At 41.9% G+C, this 20,291-nt stretch overlaps 1 protein-coding gene across 3 annotated transcripts in view; it reads right to left on the reverse strand.

The window, feature by feature from the left end:
• CDH13 (cadherin 13) overlaps positions 1-20,291 on the reverse strand; it is a 901,878-nt gene that overhangs the window by 351,346 nt on the left and 530,241 nt on the right. For 2 of the 3 annotated variants that reach the window (XM_029074853.2, XM_029074854.2), the window contains exon 6: positions 18,209-18,353. In XM_029074853.2, the coding sequence (XP_028930686.1) occupies positions 18,209-18,353 (145 nt within the window). Of the gene's footprint in view, positions 1-17,877; positions 18,127-18,208; positions 18,354-20,291 lie in introns of those variants that run through there. The other variant, XM_029074855.2, reaches the window with a different exon arrangement.

Consider the following 20,291-nt stretch of genomic DNA (forward strand, 5'->3'; position numbering starts at 1 on the left):
AGAAATCAGAAGCCTTATTCAGATTAAATGATCCTTTCAAAAAGTGCTTGATTCATTTCCTTTCTGATTGAGTTCATATATAGTTCATGGAAGAAACAATTTTTACACTTCCAAATTATTCGAAGAAAATCTTCATGGGACACTAAACCTCTTGGGGTGCTGGGAAATTTCTACACTCTCCAGGTCATCGACCGATAACAGTGATCGGAGTCGAGTTCTCTTTGGGTAAAAATGAAACCTGAGAAATTGCACATCTTCTACATGCTTATTTAGGAATCTATTATTATTATTATTCACTGTGGTTCGCCATCAGGTAGGTTTGAAGGCCTCCAGAGACATACTTTTTATTTCCTTCATAACATATGAAACACTGAACTCTCCTGAAGTTGGGGGAAAAGCTAACAGAGTAACAGGCAAGGCTCAGCTTAATCAACCAATGAATCAGTGGTATTACTGAGTGTTTACTGTGTGCAGAGCACTGTTCTAAGTGCTTTGGAGAGTAAGATAAAACGGAGCTGGTAGACACATTCCCTGCCCACAGCTAGTCACAAGGACATCGGGATCGAAAAGCTGTTTGAAGGAATTGATAATAGGGGTCTACATAATGCCACTCACTCTCTTGAGTCTTGACCCTTCATATTCCTTCTGGGCTGGTGGATACTTCAAGCAAAGTAGGCAAGACGGGGGTCTTTTACGTACAAAAACAATTTAAGGCCGATGTGACCAGAACGCCAAAAAATAGCAGGCAGTTGCCTGGGAAACCACTGCCATCTTTGCTTCCTCTATTAGCCTGCTATTTTCAGTGTTCTTTGATGTCACCTATCCTTCTGCTGACCCCTTGCCCACATCCTTTCTCAGACCTGGATTTGCCTCCCTCTTCACATCCAACAGTCACCACTCAAAATTCTCCTAAAATCACAACTCCTCCAAGAGGTTTTTCCTGACAAAACCCTCATTTCCCCTCTTCATTTACTTAGCTGTCTACCCTTAAGGCCTGTGATCTCCCAGCCCCACAGCTCTTACGTACAACAGTCAACCAACCGTATTTATTGAGAGTGTCCTCTGTGCCAAGGACTTTACTAAGTCCCATGGATAGTACAGTATAACGGAGTAGGTAGAGATGCTCCCAGCCCACCACAAGCTTACAGTCTAGAGGGGGAAACAGACATTACTATAACTAGATAAACTGTATCCCTGTACTCTACCAATTAATAATGTTGGTATTTGTTAAGCGCTTACTATGTGCCGAGCACTGTTCTAAGCGCTGGGGTAGACATAGGGAATCAGGTTGTCCCATGTGGGGCTCACAGTCTTAATCCCCATTTTACAGATGAGGGAACTGAGGCACAGAGAAGTTAAGTGACTTGCCCACAGTCACACAACCGACAAGTGGCAGAGCTGGGATTCGAACTCATGAGCCCTGACTCCAAAGCCCGTGTTCTTTCCACTGAGCCACGCTGCTTCTCCATCCCCTATATGCAATTTAATATGGATCTCCCTGCAGATTGTAAACTCCGTATGGGCAGGGATCATGTCTAACAACTCCACTGTACTGTCCTATTTCCAAGTACTTAGGAAGGTGCCCTACACACAGTAAATGCTCAATAAATACCACTGATCGAGCCTGTCCACTATGCAAGATGCCCTACCTTGCCATATCTTTGTCACTGTAAGCTCCTTGAGTTCAGGGAGCTGGATCTCATGTAGATTCTATTGTACTGTCCCAGAGGCTCAAGAAAATGTATTGCACTCAAGGGATGTTCAATAAATATTTTTACCAGTACCACTTATAGCAAGACCCCATCAGGTAGTCTACCTCTGGCAGTCAAAATGCCTTATAAAGCCACTACTGCAAAAATTAAAGCTTTTCTTTTTGGTGGATGAGTGATGGAGGATTCTATCTGAACAAAGAGCTTAAATCCTGTAGCCTTTATTTACACCTTATTTATAAGGATGTCATATTTTATTAGTGTCTGCCATTATCAAAATTCCAACCCTGTTCAGAAAATTTCCACTGTGGGACAGAGGTGAAATTCTTCCAGTTTCACGTGGCTGCGGAAAATTAAATCTACCCAGTGACTTTCCTACAGAATTCCTTAGTGCATTGAACATGACCCTCTCAAAAAAGAGTTTTCCATAATTAATAGGATTACATGAATATCAAAAGAATTCATAATGATATGAGTTTCATTATAAAGTGTTGCTAACCATGTACTGCAGATTGCTTTTGATGTTGTTTTAATTTAAGAACATCATTGGTATTGGGAATACTTGAATCGTGAGGCAGTAATTTATTTTAAATTGAACTTTAGGTAGTTGTTAAACACTCTTATTGCCTCATTTATACTTCCTTTCATTTTTGATCTTTGGCTTTGTTTTTTTTTCAATTCTTTTGCAAAGACATTTTACTCTCTACCTATTTAAGAGATTTAAAATCACATACATTCCAAATGCCTTTCCACAAAGGCTAGTCCAAGTACATTTTATACTAAAAAAAAAAAAAGTTAATGAACTGATTCCTTCTAGTTTCAAATGTTGTCCAAGTAAGGGTGATAAAGAAGCTGCAGTTTGCAAAGATTAATTCTACCTGCACACCTTTACAATTCCCCATTTGTAGCCTTGGCTCAGCACCTTTGGTGGTCTTTAAAACTGGGATCGAAACCTCATCTGTCTAGCATGGTTTATCAGTAATCTTTTCTGATAACAGGGAAGGTGGACTAATGACCTTTCAGAGACCCATGATTCCATTATTCAACCTACAGAGAAATAATAATGATGTATTTAGTGCTTTATGGAGTAGACTTCCATGCTTTGGAGGAAGTTAGAATGTTTTAAAGATGTTCAGCCTGACTTTCCCTTTCAATCAATCAACCATAGTATATTGAGCAACTGACTGTGTGCAGAACAATGTTCTGAAAGAGTACAAATCACTTGCACAATTGGAGCGCATAATTTGGCGTCCATAGTTGGTCACTATGATCCCTGCCCTCTGGGAACTTACATTCTTTAGGAAGTCACTATGCCTTTGTGGGCATAGGAAGAGGGAGGGTCTTTTCTTTTGTTCCCCTTCTAGAGACTCTCTTTGTCCCATGTTTAATTCTAGGTCATGATAAGAAGTATAGACACATCTATCTTTTCTCTGCCCAAACCCCGGTAGAGAATTATCCCAACGGAGCATGTCCCCGGAGCATGTCTCAACTTTTGGAAAATGTGGTCTCCTCCAACCTTTTCACGAGACGAGGCATGACTTCAGGTTAACGATCTCAACCACAAAGATAGAGATGGAGTGTTTTTCATAACTGTTTTGGCCAGGGGGAGCATAAGAGTGTGAGGATCAGAATTATCCCTGGTAGCTAGAATCCACTTGTTCCTTAGGCTGGCAGTTTTCTCAAACTCCAGTTATCCAGATGGAGAAAATCACAGTAACATTTCACTGTTAGAGTGTTGCTTGTTTGGTGAACAGGAAAGTGAAATAGAGTTTAAAAAGAAATTCCTTCCTGGAGGATTTGGGTTGAAGGTGTTACTGAGTAGTAGTTCAAAAAAAGGAGGGAATATATGTCAAGCAGTATGCCAGGGAAGGAAATTCTGTTCCTGACACTGGTCGAAGAAGGATCAGAGTATGTTTTCATCATATCACTGTAGCCTGGTGGCAAACATTTGGAATGAGAGTTTTCTTTTGTGGGGGCTGTCGAGAAAAAAAAAGCCTTATTTTCTTCACAAGCTGATTGGAGGTTCTTATGAGAACTCCCATAGTTTTCTGCTTGTTACTGAAAATATGGGTCATAGGCTAGGAGTTACCTGTGGGGCTCACCTAGTTCAATGCAATTTCCATCATTTTGAAGCTTAAATAGTCCTCTTTTTCTTCTGAGGCGAGCCAGAGGCAGTTACAAAGAAAAAGAAATTCAGAGGAGAAGAAAAATATTATCATAATCCTTGAGCCACCTTACATCCAACAGGGATGACAAAACTACAGCAATAGCATACCTTACAGGAGTTATTGTGTCCTGACTGTCCAGACCCAGGGATCTGCTTATCTTGGCAGACTTATTTTGATTCTCACTTACCAGATGTCATTCAATTTGTATTTGTCTCCTAACAGAGAGAGATACTGGGAAGGAGGGGAACGCTAGTCTCTGATGCTTTAATAATGGCTAATAAAGAATTGCCTTACCCAGACTGCCTTTGGCTTTTGGAGGAAGGAATTGGGTTGCACACTGTTTCCAGTGATCCTTGTTGAATCCTCACTGTTCCTCCCACTGGAAGGCTTCAAAGGAGTGAGGAGAGAGATATGAGTGACATTCTGTGGGAGCTGACTGAGGTGGCACAGGGCCATACAGAGTTTGGTTTGGATAGCATTCCCCTCCTGCTGTGGCTGCTTCCCACTGGGGAAGCAGTGTGGCTTAGTGGAAAGACCCCGGGGCCTCATCAGGGGCCCTGGATTCTAGCCCCGACTCTGCCACTTGCCTGCTGGGTGACCTTGGGAAAGTCACTGCATTTCTCTGTGTCTCAGTTCCTCACCTGTTCAATAAGGGTTAAATACCTGTTCTCCATGTTACGTAGACTGTAAGCCCCTTATGAGGCCAGGGCTTTGTCTAACTTGATTATCTTATTTCTACCTCAGTGCTTAGTACAGTGTTTGGCACATAATAAGTGCTCAACAGATACTACAATTATTATTATTATTACTACTACTGCAGGTAACATAGCGGGGTTGACGGGGGAAGGAGTAAGATGGTATTTCAATGTACTCCTTGAGTCTGGCTTTAGCTCTTGTTCAGAAGTCAGGCGCTCATATTCACTGAGCGCTTACTATCTGCAGAGCACTAGATTAAGCGCTTGGTAAGTATATCACAATATAACAGATATATTCCCTGCCCACAACTTTCATTCATTCATTCAATAGTATTTATTGAGCGCTTACTATGTGCAGAGCACTGTACTAAGCGCTTGGGATGAACAAGTCGGCAACAGATAGAGACAGTCCCTGCCGTTTGACGGGCTTACAGTCTAATCGGGGGAGACGGACAGACAAGAACAATGGCACTAAACAGCGTCAAGGGGAAGAACATCTCGTAAAAACAATGGCAACTAAATAGAATCAAGGCGATGTACAATTCATTAACAAAATAAATAGGGTAACGAAAATATATACAGTGGAGCGGACGGGTACAGTGCTGTGGGGATGGGAAGGGAGAGGTGGAGGAGCAGAGGGAAAAGGGGAAAATGAGGCTTTAGCTGCGGAGAGGTAAAGGGGGGATGGCAGAGGGAGTAGAGGGGGAAGAGGAGCTCAGTCTGGGAAGGCCTCTTGGAGGAGGTGATTTTTAAGTAAGGTTTTGAAGAGGGAAAGAGAATCAGTTTGGCGGAGGTGAGGAGGGAGGGCGTTCCAGGACCGCGGGAGGACGTGACCCAGGGGTCGACGGCGGGATAGGCGAGACCGAGGGATGGCGAGGAGGTGGGCGGCAGAGGAGCGGAGCGTGCGGGGTGGGCGGTAGAAAGAGAGAAGGGAGGAGAGGTAGGAAGGGGCAAGGTGATGGAGAGCCTTGAAGCCTAGAGTGAGGAGTTTTTGTTTGGAGCGGAGGTCGATAGGCAACCACTGGAGTTGTTTAAGAAGGGGAGTGACATGCCCAGATCGTTTCTGCAGGAAGATGAGCCGGGCAGCGGAGTGAAGAATAGACCGGAGCGGGGCGAGAGAGGAGGAAGGGAGGTCACAACGAGCTTACAGTATAGAGGGGGAAACAGACATTAATATAAGTTCCATGGGCTGTGGCCCCTGGAAACATAGCCCTTCATGAGCCAAGTTTTAAAAATTCAGTGCTGTAGTAGACTGAACCCCAAATTTTTCAATGTCCACTCAATATCCTCTGGGCTCAGACCTGGGAGTTCATGGAGCAGATCAATTATTCCCAATTCACCTTTTTTATAAAACGGCCTTGATTCACGCTAAAGACCAATAAATCAATGAAACAGTTATTTACCTTCCCTGATTCATGTTTGCGATGCAGTTTTTGATACTTCCAGAAGAGAGTCGAGCAGATCGCACCCAGTTTCAACTCCACCAGTCTTTGACTTTCTTCCAGTTTGTTTCAGAAAATTTACCCCGCCCCTTGGCCACTGGGCTCAAGTATCGACCTCGGCTCCATTCCTTCTATCCGAGAGTTTTTCCCAAGAACAATCCAGTGCCATTCTCTATCTTCTGAGGAAAGCCCTGAGCCCCAACTCCATTCCCAGCTCCCTGAGCTTTGACCCTCTGTGGTGCTCCAACCCAGCTCTACCTCTTTGCTTTCTGGGTGTTTCCTGGCCCCACTCCACCACAAAATTATTGCAGCACTGGGAGGTCACTATTCCCATCCCCTTTTTCCTACCCCTTCTCTCCTCCTGTGTGCAACTCACCAAATATCACCACTCAGAGAAGATGGAGGAAAACCCTGACAGATCTAGATTAGGAAAGCAAGGTACACCTGTCTAACATTGTTCAGAATTAAGGCCCAGGACCCCCTCCAGAAGCCACAGGAGACCAGCAGGCACAGCTAAGGCCAACCCAGAACTACTTTGTCACTCCCTTCAGGACCAAGGCAAAATGAGTGTCTGCCACTGACCCGATGTAGGACAGACCATATGTCTCCAACTGCTCTATGTTTGTCAGGATTGTTGAAGTCAGTTTAATAATAATAATAATAGTAATTTGGGGATTTGTTAAGTGCTTACTATGTGCAGGCACTGTACTAAGCAGAGGGATGGATACCAGCAAATCGGATTGGATACAGTCTCTTTCCCACATGGGACTCTCAGTCTCAATCCTCATTTTATAGAAGAGGGAACTGAGGCCAGAGAAGGAAAGTGACTTGCTCAAGGTCCCACAGCAGAGAAATGGCAGAGCTAGGATTCAAACCCATGACCTTCTGACTCCCAGGCCTGTGCTCTCTCCACTACACCATGCTGCTTCTCTTTGATTTTGTCTCGATTCGGTCGTACGTTCCCCTTTAAAAAGTTATTTTCTTCAGGAAATTATTTCCACGCATTCATTTTCCATCAGTTCTGCTTTAGGGCTCCTCTGTTGGAATTTAATGTATTCATACTCCTCTGTTGAATGGGAAACAAGTTGCTGTTTTTAATGCTTTCCCTAGCAATATTCCCTTCTCTGACATTTGAGTTTCAAACCTTTGGGCTTCAAATATTAGTCCTCCAAAAGAATCAGTAAAGAAAATGTAACTAGAACCTCTTCCACTGAGTCAAATCAAAGACATAACTGGCTTTGGATCATTATAATTATTGTTGTGGTATTTGCTAAGTTCTTCCTATGTGCCAAGCATTGTTCTAAGCATTGGGATAGATACAAATTAATCTGATTAGACACAGTCCCTGTCCCACATGAGGCTCCCAGTCTAAGTAGGAGGAAGAACAGTTATTTAATCCCCATTTTACAGTTGAGAAAACTGACACACAACAAATTAAGTGATTTGTCCAAGGCCCAAGGTCACCCAGTGAGCAACTGGCAGAACTGGGATTAGAATCCAGTTCCTTTGAATCCCGGACCCACGCTCTTTCCAGTAGGCCACGTCATTCACATCAATTCACGTCACTGAATGAAAATGTAGAAGGAAGAAAAGAAATAACGAAGGAAGAGCTAGGCAGAAAAGTGGGAAATGCTCTCTCTTCCTGGTTCATCAGTATCCATCCGGCTCCCACGACAAAACTCTACAACCAGCATAGGGCTTGACAATAGTCCACACTTCATAAAGGTCACAATTAAATCCTGAGTCTATAAGGTGAATGTAAGTCATACTTAACCATTTTTGTCCTGTCTCAGTCTTAAAAATCATCACTCTGGCTGTAGTGTGTCCATTATGATGGTGGGAAAAGGGGGACAGCCCCAACTAAGAAGGTCTGGAGATACTTGGAGCAGCACCAAAAGCGGGATAAATGCAGGTCTATTATGGCACCACAAGAGCAGTGAACTTGAAATAGCCTCATGATCTGAGTTTCCAGCAGTTGCCTAGTCCCATTGCTGACCTAAAGGATCTTACCCCATTGGGGAAGCACCTGCATCAGCTGAACCTCACCTGGGTTTCTTGGCTTTATTCTTTAATGTGCTGGATAGCAGGAGTTGCACCCTGGTTCCTGGCAAATAGAACAGTATTTGGATTGAAGAGCTCACTGAGGGGCAGGGGCTGTGGCTAATTCCCACCTGTGAATTCTTTCCCAGCATATAGTACAGCAACTCTGCACACATAAGTGCTTAGTAAATATTACTATTACTACTCAAGGGAGCATTTAGGTGTAAGCAGAAGTTAATACTGGTCACTCTGAAATTTCATTGGCTAACCTTTTTTCACTTCTTGGAATATGTTTTCAATAAAGTAATATTTTTGTTTCTGTTGGGATAAAAAAGGAATATTTTCAAAGCAATCAGAAAAAGTATTTTGGGAATCTGGATCTATAGAAAACATTCTTCTTGCTCTATCGGATCTTCTAAACCAATTTTGTTTTTAAGTTAACTTTACACTGAGAACTCTTATTAGTGGGAATTCTCATTTCAGTGGGAAAGCATAAAGATTTTCAGATTCTATTTAATGATCGGCATATTCCCTTTGCAATCCACATTTTCCATCTGGCTTCAAACCTTCAGCTCAATTTACAGTTACTTCTTTTCCCCCCATTGCATCTTCCATGAGCAATAAGGAATATTTCTTGTTCCGATGTGGCTGTGAAACTGCATTCAATGCTTACATTATGGATCACTGAGTATGTATAAATAAAAGTCAATGTGTTCTCTCATCTTAGGTGACAAGACAGTAATGCTAACGAGAAGAGTCGACACCATGTGGTATTCACAAAGATAACAAGCAGTTAAAAACTGTCAAATTAACAGGAGATATTCATCATTCCTTTATTTTTTCCATTGGAATAATTCTTCCTTAATTCTTGGGAGATTTTTGAGTATATTCATTGACCAAGGTAGCTCCCACTCAGCTACAGAAAGAAAAGCATGGATATCCAGGGCTGGGCATTTTAAATATTTGACTGAAAGAAACCCAAAATATTTAGATTTCATAATTAGAGTTTAAATACATGGGTAGAGATTATTATTATATTTTAAGTGCTTATTATGTGTCAACCACTGTTCTAAGTGCTGGGGTAAATTCAGGATAATTACCTTGGACATAGTCCCCATCCCACAAGGGGCTCACAGACTAAGATCATTCTTATTAGTACCTGGCAAGACATGGAAAACAACAGAATAACTAAAACAAAATAAAAAAGAGCAAAGGACTTGGAGATAGAAAGTTTGGGTTTTAACCCTGATTCCTTTGCTTGTCTGCTGTATGACCTTGAGCAAGCCATTTAAGTTCTCAGTGTCTCTTTTCTCTCTGCAAAATGGAGATTCAATTCCTGCTGTCTTTAGACTGTGAGACTCATGAAGGACGGGGCCTGTGTCTGGTATGATTATAACATCGTAGAGGAGAAGTGGGTTGAACTGGATCAGGATTGGCTAGTGATAAATGGAAGAGGTGAGAGCAGACGGAACACCTTCCCCCAATGACTAATAGAAGTACAACAAGGGAAGGAAGGACCAGTGCTGCTGATCTCTACCATCTTCACCTTTTTCCTCAACAACTGAGTTTGATTGGGGATTCCAGCTGGGCTGCAGATCTCTTATGCGCTTAGTACAGTAGAGTACACACGAATAAGTGCTCAGTAAATACCATTTATGGACTGACTGGAGGCCCCAACTGAAACCCATCTAGGAGAAAACAGCTTCAGCGCTTAGAACAGTGCTTGGCACATAATAAGTGTTAAATACCATCATCATTATTATTCAATGGTAAATTAAGACATCAGACTACACATGTGAGCACAGTGAGTGCCGGAGCCCTCCTGAATCCAAATCCTTTTTCTCACAGACCAAACTTCACTGCCTTTCAGTTCTCGTCATTTTTTTTGTATGTGCCTCTGGGGATGACTGAGTAAGTAGCTAATGTAGATCGTCCTGCCTCCTTTACTATGCCTGATGGATTTCCTTCCCAATACTTTGGGAGCTCATTAAGGAAGGATGGTTAACGTCTGAGGCATTCCCATCATCTAGCCTTGTGATAAATGTACTGGATCGCTTCATATTGGGGGGTGGGGGCGGGGAGGGCGAGTCACCATTTAGTATTTACCAGAGAGTGCCGTGAATCCTGCTGTTCTTTGAAACAAAAATGTAATGTCACTTCAAGGTTTTCATAAACGTTCCTTATTTAAGAACTTAACCATCGAATCATGAGGGGCCAAGAGTTATTTCAAAAGACTGAGAATGCTAACACATCTGTCATAGTCATGTCTTTGAAATGAGCTATGTGAGACCTTTAGAATGACAATATGAAAATCCAAACCATCTTTGATTTACATACAAGGATAATCTACGGCATTGATCTATAAGGAGGTACTCAAGATTCTTGTAGGAATGATTGCTCCCTCACGTTATGAACGATTAAGTCCCTTCATTAGATTACATGCTTCACATGAGCAGGGGCTGTTTCTTCTACTTGTATTATCCACACCCAGGCCTACCACTGAGAAGCAGAGAGGCTTAGTGGAAAGAGCATGGGCTTGGGAGTCAGAGGACATGGCTTCTAATCCCGGCTCCGCCAGTTGTCGGCTGTGTGACCTTGAGCTAGCCACTTAACGTCTCTGTGCCTCAGTTACCTCGTCTGGAAAATGGGGATTGAGACTGGACAACCTGGGACACCAAGTGGGACAGCCTGTTTACCTTGTATCTATTCAGCACTTATAACAGTGCTTGGCACATAGTAAGCACTTAACAAATACCATTATTATTATTATTACTCGGTATACATTAAGCGCTCAATAAATAGTGCTGATAGATTACAGTGCTCTGCCCCCAGAAAGGGCTGAATAAATGCTAATGTTGCTGATGAGATGGCAGTGAAGACACATATTTAAAGATACCCAACTCCATCTGGCCTCTCTGGCTGGAAAGCCCTTCCCCTTCATAATCGACCATCCACAGCCCGCCCCGTTATCCAAGCATTTCTGAATCACATCCTCCTTGATTGAATTCTAATCTCCCCAATTTACACGTTAGCTCTCCCTCACTGCTTAGGCAATTAAATGCACCACCACCACGAGCAGCACTTTTATGCTTATTTTGTGTACTTTATCAGTTCATCTGATGTGTAATTTTCTTTAGAGTCGACCAACTATGTACTCTCTCAAATAGTACAGTGTTCTGCTCACAGTAAACTCTCAGTGACTGATTGGTTCAAGGTAGTAGCGCTTAGAACAGTGCTTGGCACATAGTAAGCACTTAACACAAATCATTAATAGTATATATTAAGTTCTTACTGTGTTCAGAGCACTTTATTAAGCACTGATAAAGAATACACGGGTGGGAATTAGACATGGCCCCTATACCTTGTTTCTGTGAGCATCTGATATTAAGCTAGAATGACAATGGCCATAATCATTGAGATGGAAAACATGTCCCTGCATATGAAAAAGCAGCTTCTTCAAAGGACCTGAATATTAAACTAGCTGGATATTTTTGAGGCAATGAGAAAGAATATGTGTGGAGCTAAAACAAAACTTTAGGATGACATCTAAGTTAATTATAGCAAGGAACTAAGCTCTAAAGCTGGTGAAGTCATACAGTTGTTTTAAAAAGCATGCGCTACAATAACTGATAACCCATCTCTAGCAGGTGTAAATTCAATGAATTTTTGGTACTTGGGATAAAATACTTGTTCTCTGACTGATGACTGGGTGAACAGCAGTCAAATCACTGACTGTGGCTTTGAAATCCAACCTCCATGGGATTCCCAAGTGGGAATCTGACAGAACTGGGGAATGCTCTTCTTTGTTCTTATCAACACCTCTTTCACCTTTTCTTCCTCACCTTCTCCTCATAATTAACTCCTAAGAACATTGTGATTGACAAGGGGCTAAGAATCCGATTTTTCCAGACTAAAATTAGTTGGAAAGTAGGAAGATACTTATCCTGAACCAGAAGATGGATTAAGCATTAGCACCCACTGTAGCAAGTCAAGAAAATAACCTTGAGTAAACTGTACCTGTAATATGGCACTGACAGGAACTCCCCTTGATTCTATTTATTGCTATTAAGTTGTTTTGCTTTTGTCCATGTCTCCCCTGATTAGACTGTAAGGCCATCAATGGGCAGGGATTGTCTCTGTTGCCAAATTGTACATTCCAAGTGCTTAGTACAGTGCTCTGCACATAGTAAGCGCTCAATAAATACTATTGAATGAATGAATGAATGAATGAAAAAATGAAAGGAGGTAGAGGGTCCAGGGAGAGAGGAATAACAACTCAGAGCAGAATAGAAGATGCAACACCTCTGTGAAATAAAAATCACTGAAGAATAAAACAGCTTTGGGATACTCACTTGATCAAAAGTGAGAAAGCTAGAACTGTATTAAAACTTGGACTGATACATACAAACTGCACTAGCAAAGAAATTGAACTTGGTACAGAGACTATTTTATCAACTTTAAGTATGGAATTGATGTATATTTAGTTAATAGTGTGTTCAGTTTAATGTTGGCTTGCCTAGTAATTGTACTGGCCAAAAAAACCCCCACCCATTCTCTGGACTAATTGGAGGAGATATATTGGTATCTACATAGCAGGAACAGAAGTCTATACCTCATACATTGTAAGTTGTATTCACTAGAAGATGTGGACAGAACACCTTTATTCTATGTACTTCCTCAGGACTGAACTTACATGTTTCAGTGCATGTGTGCATACAATCACATATAGTAGAAAATATGAAAACTGCCCTTGAATTTGAAAATGATGCTATAATCAGAGGATGTATAAAGGTGATGGTGTGTATCTCACTCGATATAGGCCAGGTAATCTGGTATCTCCAGCCTGTACACCAAGTACACCAGGAGCCCATTCCAATTATGGGTGTGGGCAGAGACTGTGTCTGTTGTACTGTTATACTGTACTCTCCCAAGTGTTTAATAAAGTATTCTGTACACGGTAAGCACTCAATAAATAATAATAGTAATATTGGTATTTGTTAAGTGTTTACTATGTGCAGAGCACTGCTCTAAGCGCTGGGGTAGATACAGGTAATGAGGTTATCCCACGTGAGGCTCACAGTCTTCATCCCCATTTTACAGATGAGGTAACGGAGGCACAGAGAAGTGAAGTGACTTGCCCACAGTCACACAGTTGACAAGTGGCAGAGCTGGGATTCGAACCCATTACCTCTGACTCCCAAACCTGTGCTCTTTCCCCTGAGCCAGATTATCCTAATGGACATGGACTGATGTAGACTATCCCAATGGACTGATGTAGATTATCCCCATCTTGACAAATTCCTTGACCTTGCTAAAAGTAGGTTTGATTTACTTGTATCCCCCCAAACGCTTAGATCAGTGCCTGGCTCACAGTAAGAGCTTAATATCACAATTATTATTGTTATTAGTAGTATTACAACTAGGCCATGCTGCTTCTCAAGTGATTGATTAGAACCAAGGACCAGTCAAAGTTACCTGATCTCCAAGTAGAGATAAATCTGGATAACTTTCACAGAGAAGAGTTCGGGAGTGATGACCTTCAAGATAATTTAACAGGAGTTTTTTCTCAGTTTTCTTTATTGTAAAATGACCTTGGAAAGAGTTCGACTTGCTTGCTCTGCTTGCTTCAAATAAATGAATATCTCTTAACCCTGTTCTTTCTAAAAAAAAACCACCTCCTGCTATCCACAGGAAGTAACGGAAATCATTAAGCAGGCCTCGCGGATGATCGGTTTAACTATGCAAACAAAAAAACTGCTCACATGGTATTTTTTACAACAGCACAGAAACTTGCCACTTGATCTGGTTAGGGAGTCATTTCTGTGATGTATTATTGATCAGCTATGCAATGGAATTGCAGAAGAACTTGATTCTAAGTGTGTTCACTGTTAATCATGATGAAAATATTTGCTCCATCTGGGGGAACATGGTAGAAATGAAAATATAAGGGAGAAGCTCCTTGAATTGTTTATAGTTCACCAGTTTCTGAATTCAATCTAGCAAACAATGAAAACTGTTTGAAGTACACTTTGCAATAAGACAAGGTGAATAATAATTATTGTGGTATTTGTTAAGTCTTCACTATATATTAAGCACTATACTAATAGCCTAAGAGGGAGAAGTGTGTCTTGATTCCCTATATTACGGGTGAAGAAACTGAGGCACAGAGAAGTTAAATGACTTTCCCGGAGGCCCATTACAGTCAAGTGGCAGAGCCAGGATTAGTACCCAGGTCTTCCCGAATTCCCAGGCTCATGCTCCTTTTCTGAGTCTATGCTGAAAGTTATCACAGACTGACATGGGGTACAGTTTCAAAAACATATTTCATGAAAATGTTGCTCACACACCAGGGTCTTTGGTGCTACAGAGTAGAGGTTTCCTGCCAAAATCTCTGCTGATCACTGTGCATATGATTCATTTCCCAATTCAATCATATTTACTGAGCACTTAGTGTGTGCAGAGCACTGTACTAATCCCTTGGGAGAACAGATAAGCAGCATGGCTGAGTGGATAGAGCATGAGCCTGGGAGTCAGAAGGACCTGGGTTCTAATCCAGACACTGCCACTTGTCTGCTATGTGACCTTGGGCAAGTCATTTAACTTCTCTGTGCCTCAGTTCCCTCATCTGTAAAATGGGGATCAAGATTGGGAGATGTTGGACAGGGACTGTGTCCAACCCAATTATCTTGTATCTTTGCCAGTGATTAGAACACTGCCTGGCACATAGTAAGTAGTTAACAAATAGCACAATTATTAATACTATTGTTCACAATGAATAGACACATTCTCCTCCCACAATGAGTTTACAATGTAGAGGGGGCAGATGTCAAAACACTTATTTGGACTGGACTTACTGTTAAATAACACTGCCAGTCCAGATAGCTAGAGAGTAGGTAGAGCCACACAAATGAACTTCGGCCATGTCATCCTCGTCTAAGCCTAGTAGGGATTACTCGAGATGCCTGTCAGATGGACTGGGGAAAATGTTTGAGTATAAATATCATAACCCCAAGGATTTGGAAATCGTTGCCTTGTGGAGACAACAGACTCAGGGTTCGCTTGTGCTATGGGAAAATTCAAATCATAGGTCACCTCAAAAAGGCAATTCATGTTTTGCCAGAGAAAAGGCTAAAAGTTATTTATGCTGTGACACGTTCCTAGAATTAAAAGACATGGATGAACTGTGAAATTTAAAATCTCTTCTATTCTTTCCTAAAATTTTAGGAACAAAGTATTGAAGAGAAAAATCTTCAAAAAAATCCATCTAACTCATCTTATACAGTCTTCCACACAGAAAGAGTTGTCATTTACTTTCTAAGCACTTAGTATAGTGCTCTGCACATAGTAAGGACTTAATAAATACCATTGAATGAATGAATTTACACTTCTTGATCAATCAGTAGAATTTATTGAATACTTAGATGTTACACTGCACAAGTCTGGCCTTCTTACAACTAATGTCAGTCAACAAACAAGCAAACCTGCTGTTCTGCTCGGGTCTGGGCTGGCTTCAGTAATTTCTCCATAAACTTGTCTTCTGTTCTGCACCAAGTATTTTGAATTTTCTTGCACAAAAAGCATGGTGTCAATTTTATTGCTATGGGCCAGGTGCTCTTCAAAACCCTCCCCTGTGGTTTGGCACTGAAAACAAATCTGCCCCTCTTCTGTGGTAGAATTAAGGGTCTGAGATGCAGGTTTGCTGGAGGTTTTACCTCTACCTAGTGATCTTCCCTGGTTGGGACATCTGCCTTAGCTGTAAAATATTGGTCCTCTATTAAAAAAACCCACCTCCAGCCCACTCATGCTTTCGTGAGACACACCTCCCTCAAAGAAACAACAAACTTTCTCCTAACTGTTGGAAGGGAGGCAGTGTGACCTACTGGAAAAAGCACAAGTCTAGGAGTCTAAACTGTAAATTCGTTGTGGGGGGGGAATGTGTCTATTTATTGTTATATTGCAGTCTCCCAAGCACTTAGTAGGGTGCTTTACACATAGTAAGTGATCAATAAATGAGACTGAATAAATGAAGGAATGAATGTGTCAGGAGCCCAGGATTCGAAATCCAACTCTGCCACTGATCTGCTCTGTGACTTAAGTTGCTTGACTCCTCTGGGCCTCAGTTTTCTACTCTGTATAATGGGAGTAATAATACCTAAATGAGATAAGGACTAAAGAGCCATTTTGGAAATAGAAAAGTTCTAGAGAAATTCAAGATCCTGTTTTTAAGGTAGGGTCATCAGCCCACCATTATTTGGGGGTAGGGGGAGGCTTTACAGGGATTCACTTTGGAGTTTGGATTGAGCTAACATTACCCTTCTTACAAAGAGGGATGAGGAACACATCTAGTGATGGCACTGATTCCTTGATATGGGCTTTTTCCATATTTTACCAGAATACAGCTTTTTAAAAATATTTTCCCAAAATATAGCTACTTTATATTTCACCAGAATACAGCCTTGCTATCATTTTCACTTCCTGACGCAACTTTCATTCAATTCATTCAATCAATCGCATTTCTTGAGTTCTTACTGTGTGCAGAGCATTGTACTAAGCGCTTGGGAGAGTACAATACAACAGTAAACAAGATACATTTCCTGCCTACAATGAGCTCCCAGTCTAGAGAGGGCGAGACGGACATCAATATAAACAAATTACAGATATGTACATAAGTGCTGTGAGGCTGAGACGGGGGACGAACAAAGGGAGCCAGTCAGAATGAAGCAGAAGGGAGTGGGAGAAGAGGAAAGGTGGGGAGCTTAGTCTGGGAAGGCCCTTCGGAGAAGATGTGTCTTTAATAAGGCTTTGTATGTGGGGAGAGTAATCGTTCGTTGGATTTGAGGAGGGAGGGTGCTTCAGGCCAGAGGCAGGAAGGGGGAGAGGGGTCGGTGGCTAGTAAGCAGCGTGGTAGTAAGCAGGTGAAGCAGCATGACTTAGTGGAAAGAGCACGGACTTGGGAGTCAGAGGCTGTGAGTTCTAATCCCGGCTCTGCCTCTTATCAGCTGTGTGACTTTGGGAAAGTCATTTAACTTCTCTGTGCCTCAGTTATCTCCTCTGTAAAATGGGAATTAAAACTGTGAGCCCCATGTGGGACAACCTGATTACCCTGTATCTACCCCAGTGCTTAGAACAGTGATTGCGCACAGCAAGCGCTTAACAAATACCATCATTATTATTAGGAGCAGTAGAGGTGTCCATGAGAAAAAGAATCATGCCATTCCTATTTTTCCGTTGCAAAAAAAGTTCAAAATTCTAAAATATCTCCTAAAAGAAGTAGGTTAACATTCTATGATCCTTACAACAACACTTCAATTTCACCATCTGTATTAGGTGTTCACAGTGGGTAGAGCACCAAGAAGAAAATAACCTGCTCCTTGCCCCCTGACTGTAACTAAGTATCCCCAAGCTTTGTTTTCCGGACCAGAGAATTATGCTAGAATTGGATTCAGCCAAAACATGACTAATGAGGCTTTTTGGAAATACCTATGAAATACCTTGGAACTCTTTGTGCTATTAACAGTGCTTTGCTGATATCACCTATAATGAAATTTGGGCTTTGGGATAAATCAGAGAAGCAGCATAGCCTCGTGGAAAGAACATGGACATGGGTTCTCATCACAGCTCTGCCAACTGCTTGCTGGATGACCTTGATCAAGTTAGTTAACTTCTCTGTGCCTCAGTTTCCTCAGCTGGATGGTGTCCAACTTGATTGACTTGTATCTACCCCAGTACTTACAACAGTGTTCATGCATAGTAAGGGCTTACCAAATACCAAAGAAAAACTGATTAATCTAAATTCTTATGCACTACCTCTCACCAGAACACATAGAGCTCATCCTTCTTTACTTATTGGTACATGCTAAATTGATTTCAAGTCTACTGTCAGGAAGGAATCAAACAATTTTGACAATCACAGAGGCTTTACATACCCAAGTGGACAATTCATGATGTCTCTTCACCATCTTGTTCAGCCCCTCAGTTTACCATCTTTATAAGCAGACATCAAGTTTTCCAGAAATATACCTTTTTCCCCTTGATACTTCTTGGTCAGACATGAAGTAAATGCCCCAGGTCTCTCTGAGAGGAGAAATCCACTCAGTTTGTGAAGCAAAAGGTGCGTACTGATCGGGAAAATAGGGAAATCAAGGACAACTTACCGGTAGGAGAGCCTTCCATGACATGACCGACATATGGGCCTTCCCTGAAGATAGGCCGGTTGTCATTCTGATCGATCACGATGATATCCAGGGGTACTGGACCTTCAATGATTCTCCCGCTGACATCAGTAGTTTCCACCAACAGCTGTTTGAGCAAAGAGATTGACAAATAAGGAATAGGCTCATTATCAAAGCAGAAACAGGTCCTAAGGGAGAAAACAGTTTACCTCAGCAATTTTATTGTAATTAGCCCTTGGCAAGGTTCACACTTTGTTCTCAGAGGAGATTCACTAGGGTTGGGCTAGCAAGCGAATGATTTTGAGGAAGAGAAAACAAACAATTCATGTTGGGATCCCCATTGGGTACTTTGCCATAGATTTGCCCAAATTGAAAAAGAATCCAAAGAAATGAAAACCACAGTCTGATAGTAATGATGCGAAAATGTGCTTAGAAAAAGTTGTCTTCTTTAGTTGCAGCATAATTTTGCTTAAGGGGAACATTCTGCTGATAAAATAAATGGTGAAACTGTTCATAACAGAGTATTAAGAGATTCAAAGAGAAGGTTGTGAGAATATTTATGAGGCAGTGTGCTGTGTGGATGACTTTCCTATGAAATACGCCTGTGTTTCTTCTTCTTCCAGTTCCAAGAATTAAGAAAGCATAACAGGGAAATCAGCTTCAGTGCTAACTTTGGAAACATACTGTATGTCATGACATTTTCAAACCAAATGGCTTCAGCTTTAATGTTCAGTAACTTCCAGGTACAATCATTCATTCTGCTATAATTCAGTGGAACAGGAAATTCTCTTTACAGTCACTAAGTGCGTCAAAAGTGACAAGGCAGGAAGAAAAGTATAAACAAGGAAATAAAAAAAGGACACTTCATTTCAGTGGCAGATGGTATTTGGACCCAAATTCCACGCAGATGCCTCAGTCATGAGCAGGAACTACCTCAAGATTACTGGCATTACAGAATCTCTCTGTCCATTTCTGTCACCAGTGGCAGACGTCTGTTGGCTCTAAAAGCAGGACAAGCAGAGGCAATCTGTCCTTGCTTCCTTTCCCATTTTATAAGGGACTTGGCAAAGAGTAAACCGAAGTGTGGCTTAGATGGCTTTAGGATAAACTTCTGAAGTACATATTTTACTTCTGGGATGTGATGAAGGAGCTGAAGTTGAGAGACTTTTTGTCAATCTTTTCCAAAGGTGTGTCTTGTTTGAAATTAATTGTCAAAACACCCCTAAGCCTCAAAGTGTTACTCAACCCAAAGACTCTGAATCACTAACACCCACATTTCTCCAGTCCCCTCTCAGGCAAGTCTAGACACTTCCACTCCCACAAGAGCTCAGGAATGGGCCTGGGTTTTGTGTGTGGCAGAACCTCTAGATAATAGGTTTTCAGTCAGTCAATCATATTTATCGAGCACTTATTTTGTGCAGAGCACCGTATTAAGCGCCTGGGAGTTATTGAGCGCTTACTATGTGCAGAGCACTGTACTAAGCGCTTGGAATGTACAAACTGGTAACAGATAGAGACAGTCCCTGCCCTTTGAAGGGCTTACAGTCTAATCAGGATTGCATTGGGTCTGCATGTAAATAACCTAAATTCGATTGGCCCTATTTCAGACCTATCCAGTCCCTTTAGCCCTCCACACTTCTCTTCATCCACCAACTGGGGGAATTTCAGGCTGGAAGGAGAGCAATAGTGCAGAGGCAGGAAAGCCACAGCATGTGTGACCATTCCACATTGGCTTGGGTGTCCCTCTGTTTCCTGGGAATATACCACCTACAGGACCCAGGGCAGGGGACATGTTCAGAAGCAGCCCCTGGCTTCACTGATTCTGGGGATGCTTCTTATGAGGTCCTTAGTGAGCTGCTTTGTCTATGGTTCTGTCCAGATTTCCTGGAAATCTTTGGGTGAGCCCTTGGGCTGCCCTACTGTTTGTCTAGTTCTGCCCAATGAACTAATGACCAGGATTCCCCCCTCTCTTATTGACTGTGTGAAAATGGAATCCCTATCTGCTGGAGTGCAGAGATGCCCTCACATTACTGGACAGCATCCAACAAACCCTAAAATTGGGGAT

This window comes from Ornithorhynchus anatinus, chromosome 11 (genome assembly GCF_004115215.2).
Source record: "Ornithorhynchus anatinus isolate Pmale09 chromosome 11, mOrnAna1.pri.v4, whole genome shotgun sequence".
Classification (NCBI taxonomy): Eukaryota; Metazoa; Chordata; class Mammalia; order Monotremata; family Ornithorhynchidae; genus Ornithorhynchus; species Ornithorhynchus anatinus.